The following is a 15,815-nucleotide window of genomic DNA, read 5'->3' on the forward strand; positions in this document are numbered from 1 at the left end:
TCCACAGGCCCCTCTTTTAATGGGGATGAAGATTATCACTGTCTCAGTGTGGGTTACCCAGGGAATTACATCAAAACAACAGCACAACAGGGCTGCATGCAAGCCCCAGGATTCCACACCTGGCAAAGTCTGTGTGTGCTAAGCCACACAGGGAGCTGCTTCAAAGAAACGCATTATGCACTTGCAGCCTGTGGGATTGGTTTTGTATGTTTTTATGAACATTACAAAAAACTTCTGACCTCAGACTAAAACAGGAAAGAGAAACTTCGCCGAGTCTGAGTACGGTGTAGGTCAGAACAGAGGTAAGGTTTGTCCCTGCTAGAGGACAAGGAAGTCACTTTCTGAATACATGGTGCATTTTGCAAACTGCACATTACTGCTCACTGATGCAGTTAAAGTAGGGATAGATAACGCCTAGTGTTGATGACGTTGCATTGACATCACTTGTGGTAAGAGAGAGGGCAGGTACCTGAACCACAGACAGAAGAAGCTTTGTTGAGTGAAAAAAAGATGATAGATCAATAGAAAAATTTTACTGATATCAAAATACAACAATATTCAGCAGTGGAAAGAATAAAAAAATTAAAGACATAGTAGTAAGTTAAATTATTGAAGCAGGAGAGTATACAGTAAGTGCTATTTGATGCTGATGCTAAATCAAATACTGGAAAGCTTGAGGGATCCGTGAAGTATTGACAATGTATTTGACTACCAGATGAAATGAATCATTACAACTGTTTTATTTTTTCAGTGTCTCCACCAGTTGGAGTAGAAAACAACATATAAGATGCATGGCCCAAGGAGACTTCTGCTTCTCTGTCAACGCATTTCAATGTTCACAACTTTCAGTAAACAGCTTTTGATTTGAGCACAACTTAATGGCATACAGATAGGGTGCCAGATTTCCTCTGTAACTTTGTCATGGCTGAGGTGGTTGTTACCGTCATGGTCACTCTATACCCAGGAATCTTTTTTAACCTCTCATTAATAACCATACTATTTCTGTTCAGGAAATGCATCCAGCAAAATAATCTCCCAGTATGGTATGAGATGCAGGTTTCACATGCTACAGCTGTGGTAAAAGTGACCTTTGGGGGGGGGAAAGGGCTTTTATATCTGCTGTATAGATCTGAAATTGAACTTGGAAATGACCAAAAAAAAAAAAACAAACAAAAAAACAAACATGTAGGCTTTCCTTTTGGGCCTCACAGTGTGAAAGGAAAGGAGTCTTTCGACTAGCACATGATCAGTCAGCAGCCTTTGGGCAATTTCTCCTTCATGGTCTCATTCAGATGTGCCTCTCTGATCTTGGCTTTTGCCAAACCTGACTTTTCTGACAAAACACGTCGATCGCTAAATAATCAGCTCTAAGTGACAGGACTAAGTGATTCTTTGGAGGTGGCTGTCATAAATCCAGTGGACCTGCTTTGCCAGTGAGGAGAGCAATGGTTCATGGTCTCTGGTGCTTTGCCAGGAGGCTGTTGAAGAGGATGCTACCACCACTGCTGGCTCTCTCTCAACATCAGTAACTTCCTGCTACAGAAAGGTGAAGGTACAGAGAAGTATGACCCCTCTCCAGCTCAACGCGTTGAGGTGGCGTTGAGCGGGTGGTGAAGTGCGGCGGCTGGGGAACGAGCGTGTTGCGCGTTCACCTCCATCTCCTGGGGACTGGGCAGGGCTGACCTCTGGAGACGGGGCAGGGCAGGCAGCCCTGAACCACGAGGCCTCCAGCTGCCGCCCCGTGACTTACCAGAGCTGGTCTGGAAGCTGCCCAGCAGCCCAGTTAAACTGGCAGAGAATTGGCACAGAATAAAGTAGGCTCCGGCAGTGACAACATGAAAGTGGATCTTAATGAGACGTGGAGGCACTAAAGAAAATTCAGACCCAAAGGGCGGCAGGCAGAGAAAGAGCGCCCAGTCAGTTATACCCACCCCAAAATGATCTGCTAATCACTGGCGCTATTGTGAGGGCCACAATAAATCTGTGTCTACCCTGGCCGCCTGCATCTCATTATGCGCAAACATGCAGATCGGGAATGTCAGCCTCAATAGCGATCTGTCGTGTGAGCGTGGCCGCGGCCGAGTGGGCTGGGACCTGCGTGGTTAGCTGCCTTTGTGTTTTCCCCTTTTTTTGGAGGGGGGAGATACCAGTTTTCTTTTGGAAATGTTGATTTGCTCCATCCTGTGGGCAGTAAACTTGCCCTTTTCTTCAGCGATTTCTGAATTCTGTGATAGTAACATTTTATTCAAGGTGTGGGGGTAAAATATCTTTTATATATGTCATAGTGGTTGGGCTTTTTTTTATTATTATTATTATTATTTTATTTCCCCAGTCCTCCTCCATGTAAAGTATCATACATACTACTGAAGTTAGGGTAACACCTACATCTATTTATCCAGTTGATGTATAGTGCCCATTACTCAAACATCACAGACTGCCTTGGAAATGCTAATTAATTTAAGCCCTGCAGCACTCCTTGGAGGCAACTTTTGTTGGTCCTGATAGATGCACACATTGTAGCTGCTCTTTGTTATTTATTTTTAATACGATTTCTTTCCGAGAGAGGGAAAAAAAGAGAGGGAAAAAAGAAAAAAAAAGAAAAAAAAAAAAGAACAGTTCTTACTTTGTTAGGTGTTTGACAGAATGTTAGATTTTAATCTCGGTGAAACAAAGTAGGAAGCAAACTTTGGATTTTATTGCAAGTCATGTCTCAGAGGTTCTTACTTTCTTTTAAAGCCTCAGCTCCTAGAGCCAGGTGAACTTGGATATGTCCTTTTCTTTTTAAAAGTCTGTCTAGCTTGTCTGTTTGCAAAATAAATTTTAATGTATTGTTTTCACTTAATCTAAAATCTGAGATGCATTGAGGCAAGTAAATAACTTGACTGAAGTTGTGGTTTTGTTTATGTTTAGTCTTAAAATTTTTTCATGATTAGGACTGGGAATACCAATGACAGAGTTCGTGCAGTTCAAAAGAGAGTCCCACAGATTACTAGTTGCTTTTGTGGCTTTTTCTGTTTGTTTTTTGTTGTTTTTTTAGAGGTCCTCAGTCCCATATTATATTTACTAGGTAAAATAGGGGCAACCTTCTTCCTCCCCCTCCATGAGCAAACCAAAAATGTTTTTAAACATCAGCTCACGCTTTTTTTTTTGCTTGTGCTCAGTCTATATCTATTAAAAAGAATTCAGCGTATCTTCTCCAAGTGCTTTATCCTCCTTTGTCTTTACACTCCTTTCTGAACTCGATTCTGTTTCTCCATTTCCTTTGTCAACTTAAGCTCATTTCCCCCATCTTTCTCTCTTACAATCCAGCAAATTGAAAAGGGCAATCACCCTTTTCTAGTATCTGCTCCTCCCATCTCTTTTCAAGTAGCTGTCTGATAAGACAGATTACTATGTTTTTTGCAACTGTAGGTAAGGAACCTGATCTGATTTGCAGTACAGCCACATGGGTACTAGTACTTGTGCCAAGAAACCATGGGAAACATCCAGCCAAGAGCAGGAAAAAAGCGTGACCACCACTTTTGGTAGTGACTGACTTAAATTATCATTTAATGACACTCCCAAGCTGTAGTTTCAACGTCGCTGAAAGAGGTGATCCTGCATCTCAGCTCATTCCCATGCTGTGACCTGCTTCGTGCTAGCACAAGCGTTCATACAACTGTGGTGAACCTGACTGGTCACCTGAGCCAAATGGGGAAAGGGAAGGACCCATTTTTTTCTGTGTGGTTTTGTTAGGCAATTTTTGGCCTCAGTCATCCTCCCAATTAATTGAACAAGTGGTCCCCCTCTTAGGCTGCCTTCCAATCAGTGCTTTTCACTGTGTCTATAAGTCTGCCATCTTCCTGTTCCCAGGCAGTGAAGACTGTGGTAGGTTGCCACCGCTCAGAAGGAGTTGCACCTTCTCCCAGTGCTTTCTAAGCTTCATGTTTCTGCTTCGTGTTTCTGCTTCTTTCTGCTCGGACTGGCACTCAGCCCTCTACCTAGAAACCTCATCAGCCCTAAGGCAAGCAGTGCTTTAAAGAGGGCAAAAACCAGCATGTGTCCCAGACAAGGCAGGTTGCTGATACACAAGGACTGGGCCAAAAAGGAATTTGAGATGGTCACGAATTCATCTGCTGAATAAATATGGGTTTGGCGGATATTCCCCTTCCGTGACCATGGCTATTTTAAAGCATTTCATTATAATCAGCTGGGGCTAGAGGGGCCACAGCAGCATGTCTTTCCCAAAAGTGACATTGTGCATTTATTTTTCAGGACAACTGTCATCTTCATTTTTAAACTAAAGGTAGCTTAGACAAAAAAACTTTAATGATTTTTTTTGTTTGTTTAGTTGAATATGAAAAACACCTCTCCTTTCTTCTGTTTCGGCAGTTAAATATTCTGGTTGACACTGGAAGCAGTAATTTTGCTGTAGCAGGTGTGCCTGATCCTGATGTCACCTCCTACTTCAATACAGAGCTGTAAGTACCTGTTCTGCACGCCTCGGTGGGATAGGATATCTTTGAGATTCTGACTCCTCCATGCCATAGAGGATGATCAGGCAGTTCATGGGGCTTCTCTGACATCCCATGACAGTGGGGTGTTTGCTGCCTGAACCAGAAGGTTGGCTCTTCCTGATGCAGAGGCCAGACTGACACTACAAACGGTCTCACTGATAACAGCAAGACTGAGATCTGAGCCCAATACTGATTAGAGCTGGGGAAAAAAGAAGAAGATCACAGGGTAAAAATCGTTTCTAAAATCACACCAACTTCAGCCAATTTCTTATCCGAATAGTCTTGGAAGGAATTAGAAATGGGAATTAGAAATAGGAATTAGAAATTTTCCTTTTCTTAAAACAAAACAAAACAAAACAACCAACCAAACAAACAAAAAAATGGTAATTGTATCTGCTACTTAACATTTCATCCAACACAAAACTTGATTAGTCAAAAACTAATTTGTTATTTAGTTTGGGCAAGGACCTCAGTCAGTCAGTGGTTGGGACAGACCCTCTGCTGAACTGGGTTGTTTATAAGATACAACTTGGAGATTTTGGTGCCCGTTATGCACAAAATTTGCTGTTTAGCAAGAGCTGACATTAGTCACAGCCAAGCACAGCTTTGTCTGAATCACTTTTCCTCCTTTCTTCCTTCCCTTCTGCCCGTCTCTAGTTTAAATTATTTAGGTAAATTTCTACAAAACAGTGTCTATCTTTAGCTGAAGAATATGGTTCAAGTTGCTTAGAGGACAGGGAGGCAGGAGAACATCACCTCTTCTTGTATTTTAACATGGGGTATTGTTTTCTTCCAATAAGATGCACTGGTAATGGAGGCAAAGTCAGTATTTCCATGCTGACTAGTACAATAGCCTTACCTCCTGTCACATATTCAGCTGTTAATGGAGATACTTCACATTGGTCTGAAAAGTCCAGAATTTGCACCTGAGAGCTATTTCTGCACTAGTGCAGAATTTTGCTTGCCAGCTGTCCCCTTCCATAGGTAGTGGCTACAATTATAAGGAAACTTATAAGTCAAGAATTAAAAGCACAAGTATTTCCTTCTCCCTTTTCTCTTCAGTGATGTTACTTTGGAAGGGCAAGGCCTCTCATAAGAACCACACACTGTTACAAAAAGTAACAGCAACAGGCGCTCTGTGTTGAGAAAGGCTGTGAAATCACTTGAAGGTTACAGCCTCTTATCAGTGTTCTCTGTGTACATTGTGTTTTCAGAACTTTGGTACAAAATTAATAATGAAACCTTGAAAATTAGTCCCTGCAGAGTTAAGGGTGCTTTATCAAATGATTCAAACTCAAGTAATAATAGAAGAGAGCAATTGCAATAGCAGTTCCTGGTTTGGTTTGGATTGATGGAGAACGGGAATATGTTCAGAATAAAGTGCAGGTATTAGCATGCTTGAACCTGGCTACATCATGCTTTTTTCATTTCAAATAGTTTAAGCATAAATATCATCTGGGGGGCATCTTGGCCCTATTGAAATCAGTGAGACATTTAAATGCTGTTTGGAAGAAAATTCTGTAGGTCACCTAGTACTGGTGCTGGGCTGTCATTAGATTGGATCAGCCATGGCTGAGTCCAGCCAAGTCTTGTAAGCCTCTGAGGGTGGAGAATCCATGAACTCTGGGCAGTGTGTTTCAGTGGTGGGCCACGCTCTCCAGGGGAGGAAATTACTACCTAATATCCAAACTGAACCTCAAAAAATGTTACTCAAAGGGTGATATCCCTTGCATGATTGTTTGACAAAGAAGGTTGTCTGTGTCATTTTAGTAGCTGTCTTTCAAGTCAGTGTAAGCTGCTATGAATTCTCCTTTTAGCCTCATTTACAAAACAGGCCCAGGTCCCTGCAACCTCTCCTCACAGCTCCTGTGTTTGAGGTCCCTGACCTATTTGGTAGCCCTCTGCCAGTCCCTCTTCTGTTTCTCTCTGTCCCAGTTGAACTGGGTTCCTACAGCTAGCCACAGTATTCCAGGTGTGGAATGCCAGCTATGCTCCTTAATGCAGTGCCTGAGAGTGCCATGATATGTCTGTGAAATTGCTTGCTGAGTGTCCCTTTGTACTTTTTTGCCCTTCATGTGCTTAGGAATGGATTTCAGGAGGTGGTTTCTGTGGCTCTTCCTGAGCTGAGGTGAAGCCAATGGGCCCATAGTGCCTTGGGCCCTGCTGCTTTCTCTTCTTGAGACTGGCCTTATGATAGTCTTTTCCCTGTAGTCACAATTTTGCACAGATGGTAGGTGGGGGCCTTGCTATCACATCAGCCAGATCTGAAAAATGACCTAGGAGTGACCTTTACCTGTGTGTAAGTGAAACAAATAGTCTATGTGCACTTTTGTTCCATGATATCTCGGTCACTTTAAAATTAAATAAAGACGTCACCTCTCATCTGGTAATTATTCCTGCAGCTTTTCCCTTTATCATTAAGAAGTGCTTCCATATCAAAGTCATAAACTGCAAATTGAAGACAAGGGGAGTGAAGGGTTAGTAATTTGTTAAGTTAATAAAACTACTGGGACTGAGTTAGATGTGTGCTTATTAGAATATTAATATTGTGTTGGAGAAACACAGTGATGGGTTTGAATTTCCTGATTGCCAAGATCTTAGTTTAATTTTATTCAAATTATCAAAATATAAAGTTAAATGTGTGATTATTTTTGGGCTGAAATTGGGAGGGTATGTAGAAATGTTGTTGTCTTTGTTTTAGAGTCTCTAAGAACATGGCATGTGTGTTTTTCAGGACAACCCTCCTTGAGCAGTTTTGGAACTAATTTGTTAAATCATGTTATATGTCACATTTTGATATTATATAATTGCATTATTCAATTATCTGGTGTTTTATGTACAAAATAAATAGAGCTATTCTCATGAACTCTTTCATGACTGGTTTTTGAGTGGCTCTTACAAAATTCTGCTGTGAAAAGTTCTGAGTCTGCTGTGATGATCATGTTTTATAAGTCACCAAGTTATGTAAGTTTTTGGGCAACAGCCTGATTTGTCCTCCTAAACTGGAAAAAGCAGTCACAGTATTTATTTCTCATGCTGTTCAAAATAATAAGTAGGTTTTGTTGAATATGCTACTTATGATAGAAGAGCTACTTAAATTTATAAAGGGATTTTCACACTTGAAACTAAATCAGTGTTGGCGTGGTATGTGAAAGAGTGACATACTCAGGCTGTCAGTATTCAGCAGTAGTATCTAGTAATAGTATCCAGTCTTATTTCAGTGTGAGTATTGCTGCCTCACGGTATGAAGTTTCAAGAGCAAACTACTCGAGAGATGATCATTTGATGAGGTAGGGGGGGTAAGAAAATCATGAGCAATAAATTGAGATAATACAATAAAGTACATACCATTTAACAAAACAAAGCTTCTGCTTTGTAGCATGATCCTGTACGTTTGGTTGTGTACGCTGTAAGTTTTATGGTTTGGGGTAAATTATAAACTTGTTCCAGAACCCCTACAAATTAGATGGGACTTGTTGGTTAAAAAACAGTAATTTAGGTTGTTAAATATTCTTTAGACAACTAGGTTGGTTGTTGGGTTTTCACTTGCTTTGCCTTAAAGTCATTGGCCCTAAATCACTTGTTTTGTGCCATGTATCGCTAGAGAGGGGATCAAAATTTCTGTTCAGATTTTTCGGTCCTTTGCTTCTTTCCATCCATTCTTTTCCATTGCTGTCTGTAGAGATGTTGATGGGTGCTTAGGAAAAAGTGAATGGGTAAACAAGAAAACCTGAAGTCCTGGTTTATTGCAGACTGGCAATGGGAGAGCATGGAATGAAGAAGGAGTTGCATGTCTGGTGAGGTCAGTGTTAAGCAGGGCTTTCTGCCTAGTGGTTTTGCTGTTGCCTTGTTGAGCATCCTTCAAATATAGAATGACATGAGAAATAATATTTTGGCTATGTTTCATCCAGTGATATAAGCTGGAAATGACGAGCAACTCTGCACGAGGAAATCAACTCCTTGCTAGTTTTCTCAGATAAGGCTGGAGAGCTATTCAAGGTCTGAGAACCATTTTTCTGTTTGCTGCTTTGGAAAGAAGACGATAACTGCTAAGGAGAGGGAGAAGGAAGTGGTGGTACCACAGCACTATCATCTAATAGACCTTTTTCCTTTCCTCTGGCAAAGGTACACTCTGTCCTACTGGAAGAGCTGAATTTTTTATATTTGTATCATAGCCAAAATGGTTTGTTTGGAATTTCTTATGTCGTGTGTTTGTCTCAAAACACTCTGCCTGTAAATTAAAACAACTCTCTCGTTTTGACCTCTGAAGATGTTCCCTTCTTTTGGAGCAGTGAGATGGAAAAACATGGGCTGATTACAGTCAATAAGATGGAGCAGGAAATGTTTTTGCAGAACAGAATATAATTACTGCCACAAGGACTGCATGAGATCCCTCCCTAGGACAGTAGGGATTTTGCTCCTTGAAGTACATAATAAGGCCTCCTCTCCAATATGACATTTGTGTGCTTTACAAGTGAGATGAGCATCCTCATACCCATTTCTACAGGTAGGGAGGCACAGAGGAAGTGACTTGTCCTGCCTTTCCACAGAAACGTTCACCAGCAATACATGATCCCAGTCTTTCTGTATCCTGTTCCAGAGTGCAATCATGAGGGATTCTTCTTGCCTCCTACCTGAGGGAAGAATACTTATGTGCTCCTACTGTTGCTGGTCATATGTACAGTCTGTATTTGCAGATGTTCTCCTGGTACTCACCTTTCTCTCCAGTTTTAGATGATTCCTCTTCAGTTGCACAGCCATACACTTTTCTACATGAACAGCCCTGTATTTTCCCTTCCTTTTTCTATTCCTTTGGTTTCTTTTATGTCACTAGTTGTTTGGACTCTTTTTTTGATTTATAAAATGTACTTCTGGTATCACAGTGGTGCTCTGAAGACCATGACTGAGCAGAGATGTCCCTTTGTCTAAATGTTGCAGAAATGCAAAATTACATATAAAGTTAAAACAGCAGTAACAGTGACCGGATACAGGCAGTAAGTACCGGAATCTCAGGCACATTTGTGCATTTTGATGTGCAATCAGCATGGCCTATTGCCTGATTTATTTCTGCTAACTTGGATGTTACAAGCCACTGGGTCCTGAAGATCCTTGAAGGGCTAGGCATTGGGAGTATCAAGAACTAGTTGGGTTTAGAGCCTGGCCTCTTATTCCTTCTCCCCTCTCCCTTAGATAGGAAGAGAATCACTTGCATGGTCCATATGGTCAAATCGCTCCGCAAGATGAGATGTGTGCTCAAACAGGTTAGGAGTCGTCCATGTAGCCATCTGAAGAGTGTTCCCCATAGCAGGCAAAATCAAACCAGCTTTCTTCTGGCTAGCTCAGGTAGGGGTGGCTGTGAAGCTATCTGTGGATGAGCTGGCTCCGAGCCGGCTCTTGTCAGCAAGCTCCCGTCTCCTGCGCTCCAGCCACAGACTTCACAGCTTCACGGCTGCTTCTGTCAGAGCAACTGCTAGATTAAAGCTGGGTGGATAAAGCTGTCTGCACTTGATAAATCACCTGCACTTTCTATTGTGTTACACACATGTACTTTTTTAAAATTTACTTTTAAAAAGTCTGTCAAGCTAAAAGTCTGTTCAGATGAAGCAAGCATGGTCATTTGTCTCTCTAGAAGGAGAAACTGCATGCCAAAGAATGGGACCAAAATAGATTGTAAGGGATCTAGGACTTCTGTAACTCTGTGGTAGTGATGCAGATGGAAGGTGACGGCTGTGTTTATACTATAGAATTTTAAAATGAAAAATCTCATGGTGTTTTCTATAATGCTTTTGTTAAGCCTTCTAAACAGGATTCTTTTTCTTTGCTCCTTTGCTTTTGCTATCTTTGTCTAGAAGGAACTCCTTCCTTTCCTCCTATAAGTTAGTGAATCATTTGGTAGTTATATCCAAATCCACTTACTTCCTTATAGGCAGGTCAGACTGCAGATTTAGACAACCTGTGTCTTGCTGCTGTTGCTCACCGTAATATTCTATTTTACCCAAAATGGAATTTTAATACTATTAATGAGGTAGTAGTCTACAGCTATTCAGTTAGCTTGGCATTTCAATATTGGGTTTGAATTCAGAAGCCTTTTATTTCCTAGCACCACTTAATACGTTCCATCCCTAGTTAAAGAGTATTGCTCCTATTCTGATGGACCAGTCTGAGTCAGGGACACATTGCACTGGATGGCATAATATCTTAGATTAAAAACAAAAACAAAAAAACACATTGTGAAAAACTGAGTCATTGATGGCTTCAGGATAAAAACAGGAGCTCAAGGTTTTTTATTATTATTATTATCACATGGTACTGCTTTTACAATATGACCCTGTTCTGTAAGGATATGCGATCAACTTTGCAGACTTCACTATTTTTCCTCTCTGGGAAAAAATAATATTGGATGGTATTTTGTTGTCTTGCATTGTAAATAAACAGCTCATGCATAAGTATATCTTATCCTTTTAAAGGTCAAGTACATACAAATCTCAAGGGATCGATGTCACAGTTAAGTACAGTCAAGGAAGCTGGACTGGAGTGCTGGGTACAGATGTCATTACTATCCCTAAAGGAATTGATGGCAGCTACACCATCAATATTGCAACCATTCTTGAATCGGAGAATTTCTTCTTACCAGGGGTTCAATGGCATGGGATTCTTGGTCTTGCCTATGACACCTTAGCCAAGGTAAATTATCCTTTCTCCTGCTTTTATCTTTCGCAATGATGATGAATAGAAATCTAAATATTAAAGTAAAGAGGGTAGGTGATCTGTCAGCACAAAGTTCCTCCCTTCCAACCACTCATTCTTAAGGATCTTTTGCATTTGTTAAATTCCAGAGAGAACAAATTGGGTTGTGATGGTACCACAGTCCCATATGAGGATTTAGTCTTTTCTGGTGATAAAGGCTTCAATTTTAGCTCATCTGGAATGAATAAGCTTTTACAGAGCTTGTAGTACCAAAGGATGGGAGTAAAGGTTATAAGGCTTCTGGTATGTGTGTGGAAAGCATTTATTAGGGCTCTAATTATGTCCTTCAAGACTTGTCAATGGACTGATGAACTTTCTTGGCAAAGCTCTTGGCAGCTTGTTCTAAGACATTCTCCATTCATCAAGTAAAGTTTGAGACGGAGGGCATATGTGAGTAATTTCAGAACAAATATTAGCTACCTTGTTTTTATGAACATAAAACCAAACACATTCTGTTCTTATGGACGTAAGAAATTCAGGTAGAAATTTAAATTAGAACCTAAAAATTATAGACTAAAATTTGTAAGCTTATAATCTAAAACTGAAAACGTGATTGTAATGCTACATAGTCATAGCTTCCAACCTACACAGAACTGTCTGAGAAATTCACAAAACGAGATGTATCCATTTAGAACAAATGATTCAATACTGTCTGCCAACTCTGGAATTAAAAAGCTTTATTCAAGAGCTGTGTGATCATTGTATTGACTTCTGCCTTAGTTGCTGTCATGCGCTGTCAACAGACAGACAGGGAGGAACTGCTTCTCAGACTCTGCTTTGGGCAAATAGTGCATTCAGGGTATTTATTTTTCCCTTCTTCCAAATACTTAAATGTTAGCTTCTGAGGCTGCTCTATTCTCTGTGTAGTAAGAGCACTTGGCACCTTGCAAACTAACCAGTGGCCCGGCCTCTCATCAGATGTACCCACACAGAAATCTGAATTACAGTGAAATTGCAATACTCCAATAAATGCAAAGGTAGGCATGGTATACAGTGTAGGAAATAACCTGTTAGCCAGTAACCAGTTGAACTTAGACAGAAAGTTCTTTAAAAAAAAGAAGAGGAAATAAGAGCATTGGATTCAAGGTTCATTAGAATTAAACTGTGTTTAAAAACCAAGCATGGGAGGTGGGAAGGGCATGTCATATTTGACTCTTCTGATAATCCAAAGCGTCTTCCAAGCAGAAAGTATCGTTGAGAGTTTCTGCCTGAAAACTAAAACTAGTATTTGAATTTGAAAACTGCAGTTCAAAAATACTCTCATGCTTTAGGGATTTCTATGACAATGGTCAAGAGTAAAAATGCCTTAAAGAATAACAGAAGAGAAATGACAGGTGTTGTTTTTCTAATGACTTATTATATAGGATTTTCATCATTTGGTTGTCAGAAATTCAATTTACTTGCTAAAAGTAGTCTTATTTGAATGACTTGCTCATTTCTGCAAGGAAACTTTATAATGAATACTTCTGCAATTTTTTTAATTTTTTTGTTTTTCTCTTCACCTTCAAGCCTTCAAGTTCTGTGGAGACGTTCTTTGATTCCCTTGTGAGGCAGGCAAAAATCCCCAACATTTTCTCCTTGCAGATGTGTGGTGCTGGACTGCCTGTTTCTGGAAGTGGTACCAACGGAGGTAGTCTTGTGGGTATCTGTCAATCTGAGAGGGAAGATGTATCTTTGTTAAACTCTCTCCCTCTTTTCTATGACTATCTTATTTCTTCCAAATTTAGTAGTTAAATATATGAAATGTCTTACATTTTTTTAAGGCAAAGTTAAGCATTTAGGCAAAATTTAAAGTGTCTGTTTTCATTCCCCATTCTTTTTTTCTCTCTCAAGTTTGAGTAAACTTCGGCATTTGGAGTTTTGTTTCAATAAAGAAAAAATAAATTTCATGGTGCACCTCCTTACCTATTGTGTTTCCCTTACCCAGCTACTAAGCTTGTTCAAATTTATCAAAATGCATAGTACTTTTTCATGTGATGTGAAAAGGGGGAGAGGAATCAAGGCTCTTTGTCTTTTTTTGTAGACAACACAGGAAAGGAAAAAACTGAGGACAAGATCTTTCTCTTGTTATTAATCAGGGAAGTCTTTCCACCCATTTTAGTGGTTCCAGGAATTGGCTATTATTTATGTGAGATCATTATTTGGAATAACTCTTCATGACTTATGCTGAAATAAACATATCAGCAAAGGAATTAATCACTAATAGTTATTTTGCTGTAAATTCACATACTGTTGTAAATGTTAATACATTTGAGATAGATGAAGCCCAAGAGAGAACTTTCTTATGTTAGTTCAGTTCAAAGTTTGATGGTCTGGTATGCTCCCAGAGAGCTTCAATGAAAGTCCTGATAGAAGCTAATTGTGATAGCCACAACATGATGGTCACATTTCATTTTGCCTGTGCATATGAAAAATGGAATGTTGATAAGCAGCATTAAGGCTGTTTTGACCTGATAAAGTGAATTTATGATGTGCAAGTTTTCAATTCTGTCCTGGTTTCATACATTGCCTAACTCAAACCACCAAAGATATGGTTTTGATTTGAAACACTAGAGCTTTCATGAGAAAATCTGTGTGAGTTTGTAGAAGATGCTGGAAATTTGGCCCAGCATTGGAACAGTGGTTTACTGAAGCAACATCTTCTTAATTTCTAGTTGTTTCAAACTGTTCTATGATTGGTAAAGAATTTGTTAGCAAAATCCACAGAAATTGTGCTAAATTAAGATTTTGATGTGCTATCACAATGAAATGTTCCCATTTTTACCTGTACTTGCCCCAGAACTAAACATCCAAGATTTTAAAACATGTGAATTCTTTTCTCTTTTCCCTCAGGTTCTAGGTGGCATTGAACCAAGTCTCTACAGGGGTGATATATGGTACACACCTATCAAAGAGGAGTGGTATTATCAGGTTGAAATTCTCAAGCTGGAGGTTGGAGGACAGAATCTGGAACTGGACTGCAGAGAGGTATTTGCAATAGATTGTTTCTGTCCATATAAAACACAGGTTTATTTAAGAAAAGCACCTAATTGATCATTTTTGTCCTTGCAGGCAGATGTATATTTCAGTCTCCTCTTAGAATAAAGTCTGTGTAGTAACTTTGAAAAGAAATGAACAAGCCATGTGAAATATAATGTATACATGCTAAAATTGCTTCAGAGGACTTCAGAGCTGTGAATAGTATTTTCAGTAAACTAGGGACCAATCTATGATCATTAAGTGAACAATCCACTGAAAATATAGCTGCTGCAGTTTGCTCAGCCCCTTGACTAGTTTCAGTTGTATCTAAACACTGAAGGTTGTGCATTGATTCAAGGAGACAACAGTCTTTAAACAACTACAGGCTTCCTGTTATGCAGTAAAATCAAATCAAAGCATTTAAAAACAGTTCTGGTCAAACAAAGAAAAGGGAAGATTTTGGAATGAGCCCTGTGGAGGTATCTAAGCACATAATTCATTATGGTGGTTGGCTTCCCATGGAAGCTTCCCAAAACATCTCGTCCCATGCTTCCTTTTTATCTTTGTACCCCCCAACAGATATCGGGATGGTTGAAGTCCCCCATGAAAACCAGGGCTTATGAATGTGAGACTGCTCCTATCTGTCTGTAGAGGGCCTCATCCACTTGTTCTTCCTGGTCAGGTGCCCTGTAGTAGACCCCCACTATAATGTCCCCTGTCCCTGCCCTCCCTTTAATCCTGACCCCCAAGCCCTCTGTCAGCTCCTCGCCCATCCCCAGGCAGAGCTCCATGCACTCCAGCTGCTCATTGGCATGGAGGGCGACTGATGCCCCCTCCTCATCTCCCCTGCCTGTCCTTCCTAAAGAGCCTGTATCCTTCCATTACGCTCCAGTCATGGGAGCCATCCCACCATGTCTCAGTGATGCCATATATTCATTGCCCTGCAGACACATGCACCTCCCTTACTCGTTTTGTTTATTGCCCATACTGCGTGCATTGATGTATAGGCACTTACAAGGGGCACTGCAGCATGTTTAGTTCCTAGAAAGTATTTTGGGGTTTCTCCATAATGCTGCCTTGTAGGCATTTACTTGTTAGCCTGCAAGTGCTGGAGGTGACCCCTCTCAAGCCCCCTATCATCGATTTTGTGATCCCTCCCGATTATATCACTCCATGCCCGTTGTTCAGCAGCCCTGTGCATCACTTACTCCTTCATGGGGCTACTGGTTACCCTCTCCCACCTTCTTAGCTTAAAGCCGTCCTAACAAGGCTAGCCATCCTACTAGCAAAAATGTCTTTTCTCCACTAGAGTGTATCCTGTCCCTCCCAAGCAGACACTGATCCTCAAACAAGGTCCCATGGTCATAGAACCCCAAACCCATATTTTGCTCACTTCAGCCTTACCAGTTATTTTTCCTCATGTATATGTTTCCTGTTCATATTAGGAATAATGTTTTGCTGTCACTGAATCATTTTAATAAGACTGTGTTGGTGGAATTTTTGCTCCAAAGTTGTTTTGTTTTTCTGGATATGTATATGCGTGTGTTTCATTTGTTTCTTGCTGTTGCTTGTTGCTATTTGTGTTCTATAATTTTCATGCCCTGTTTTCATTAG

General features: G+C 40.4%; 1 protein-coding gene across 1 annotated transcript in view; it reads left to right on the plus strand.

Moving 5' to 3' along the window:
• BACE2 (beta-secretase 2) overlaps positions 1–15,815 on the plus strand; it is a 53,433-nt gene that overhangs the window by 16,987 nt on the left and 20,631 nt on the right. The window contains 4 exon segments of the mRNA XM_083847764.1: positions 4,372–4,460; positions 10,964–11,180; positions 12,753–12,881; positions 14,076–14,210. Of these exon segments, the coding sequence (XP_083703890.1) occupies positions 4,372–4,460; positions 10,964–11,180; positions 12,753–12,881; positions 14,076–14,210 (570 nt within the window).

This window comes from Anser anser (assembly GCF_964211835.1).
Source record: "Anser anser genome assembly, chromosome: 1".
NCBI classification, from domain to species: domain Eukaryota; kingdom Metazoa; phylum Chordata; class Aves; order Anseriformes; family Anatidae; genus Anser; species Anser anser.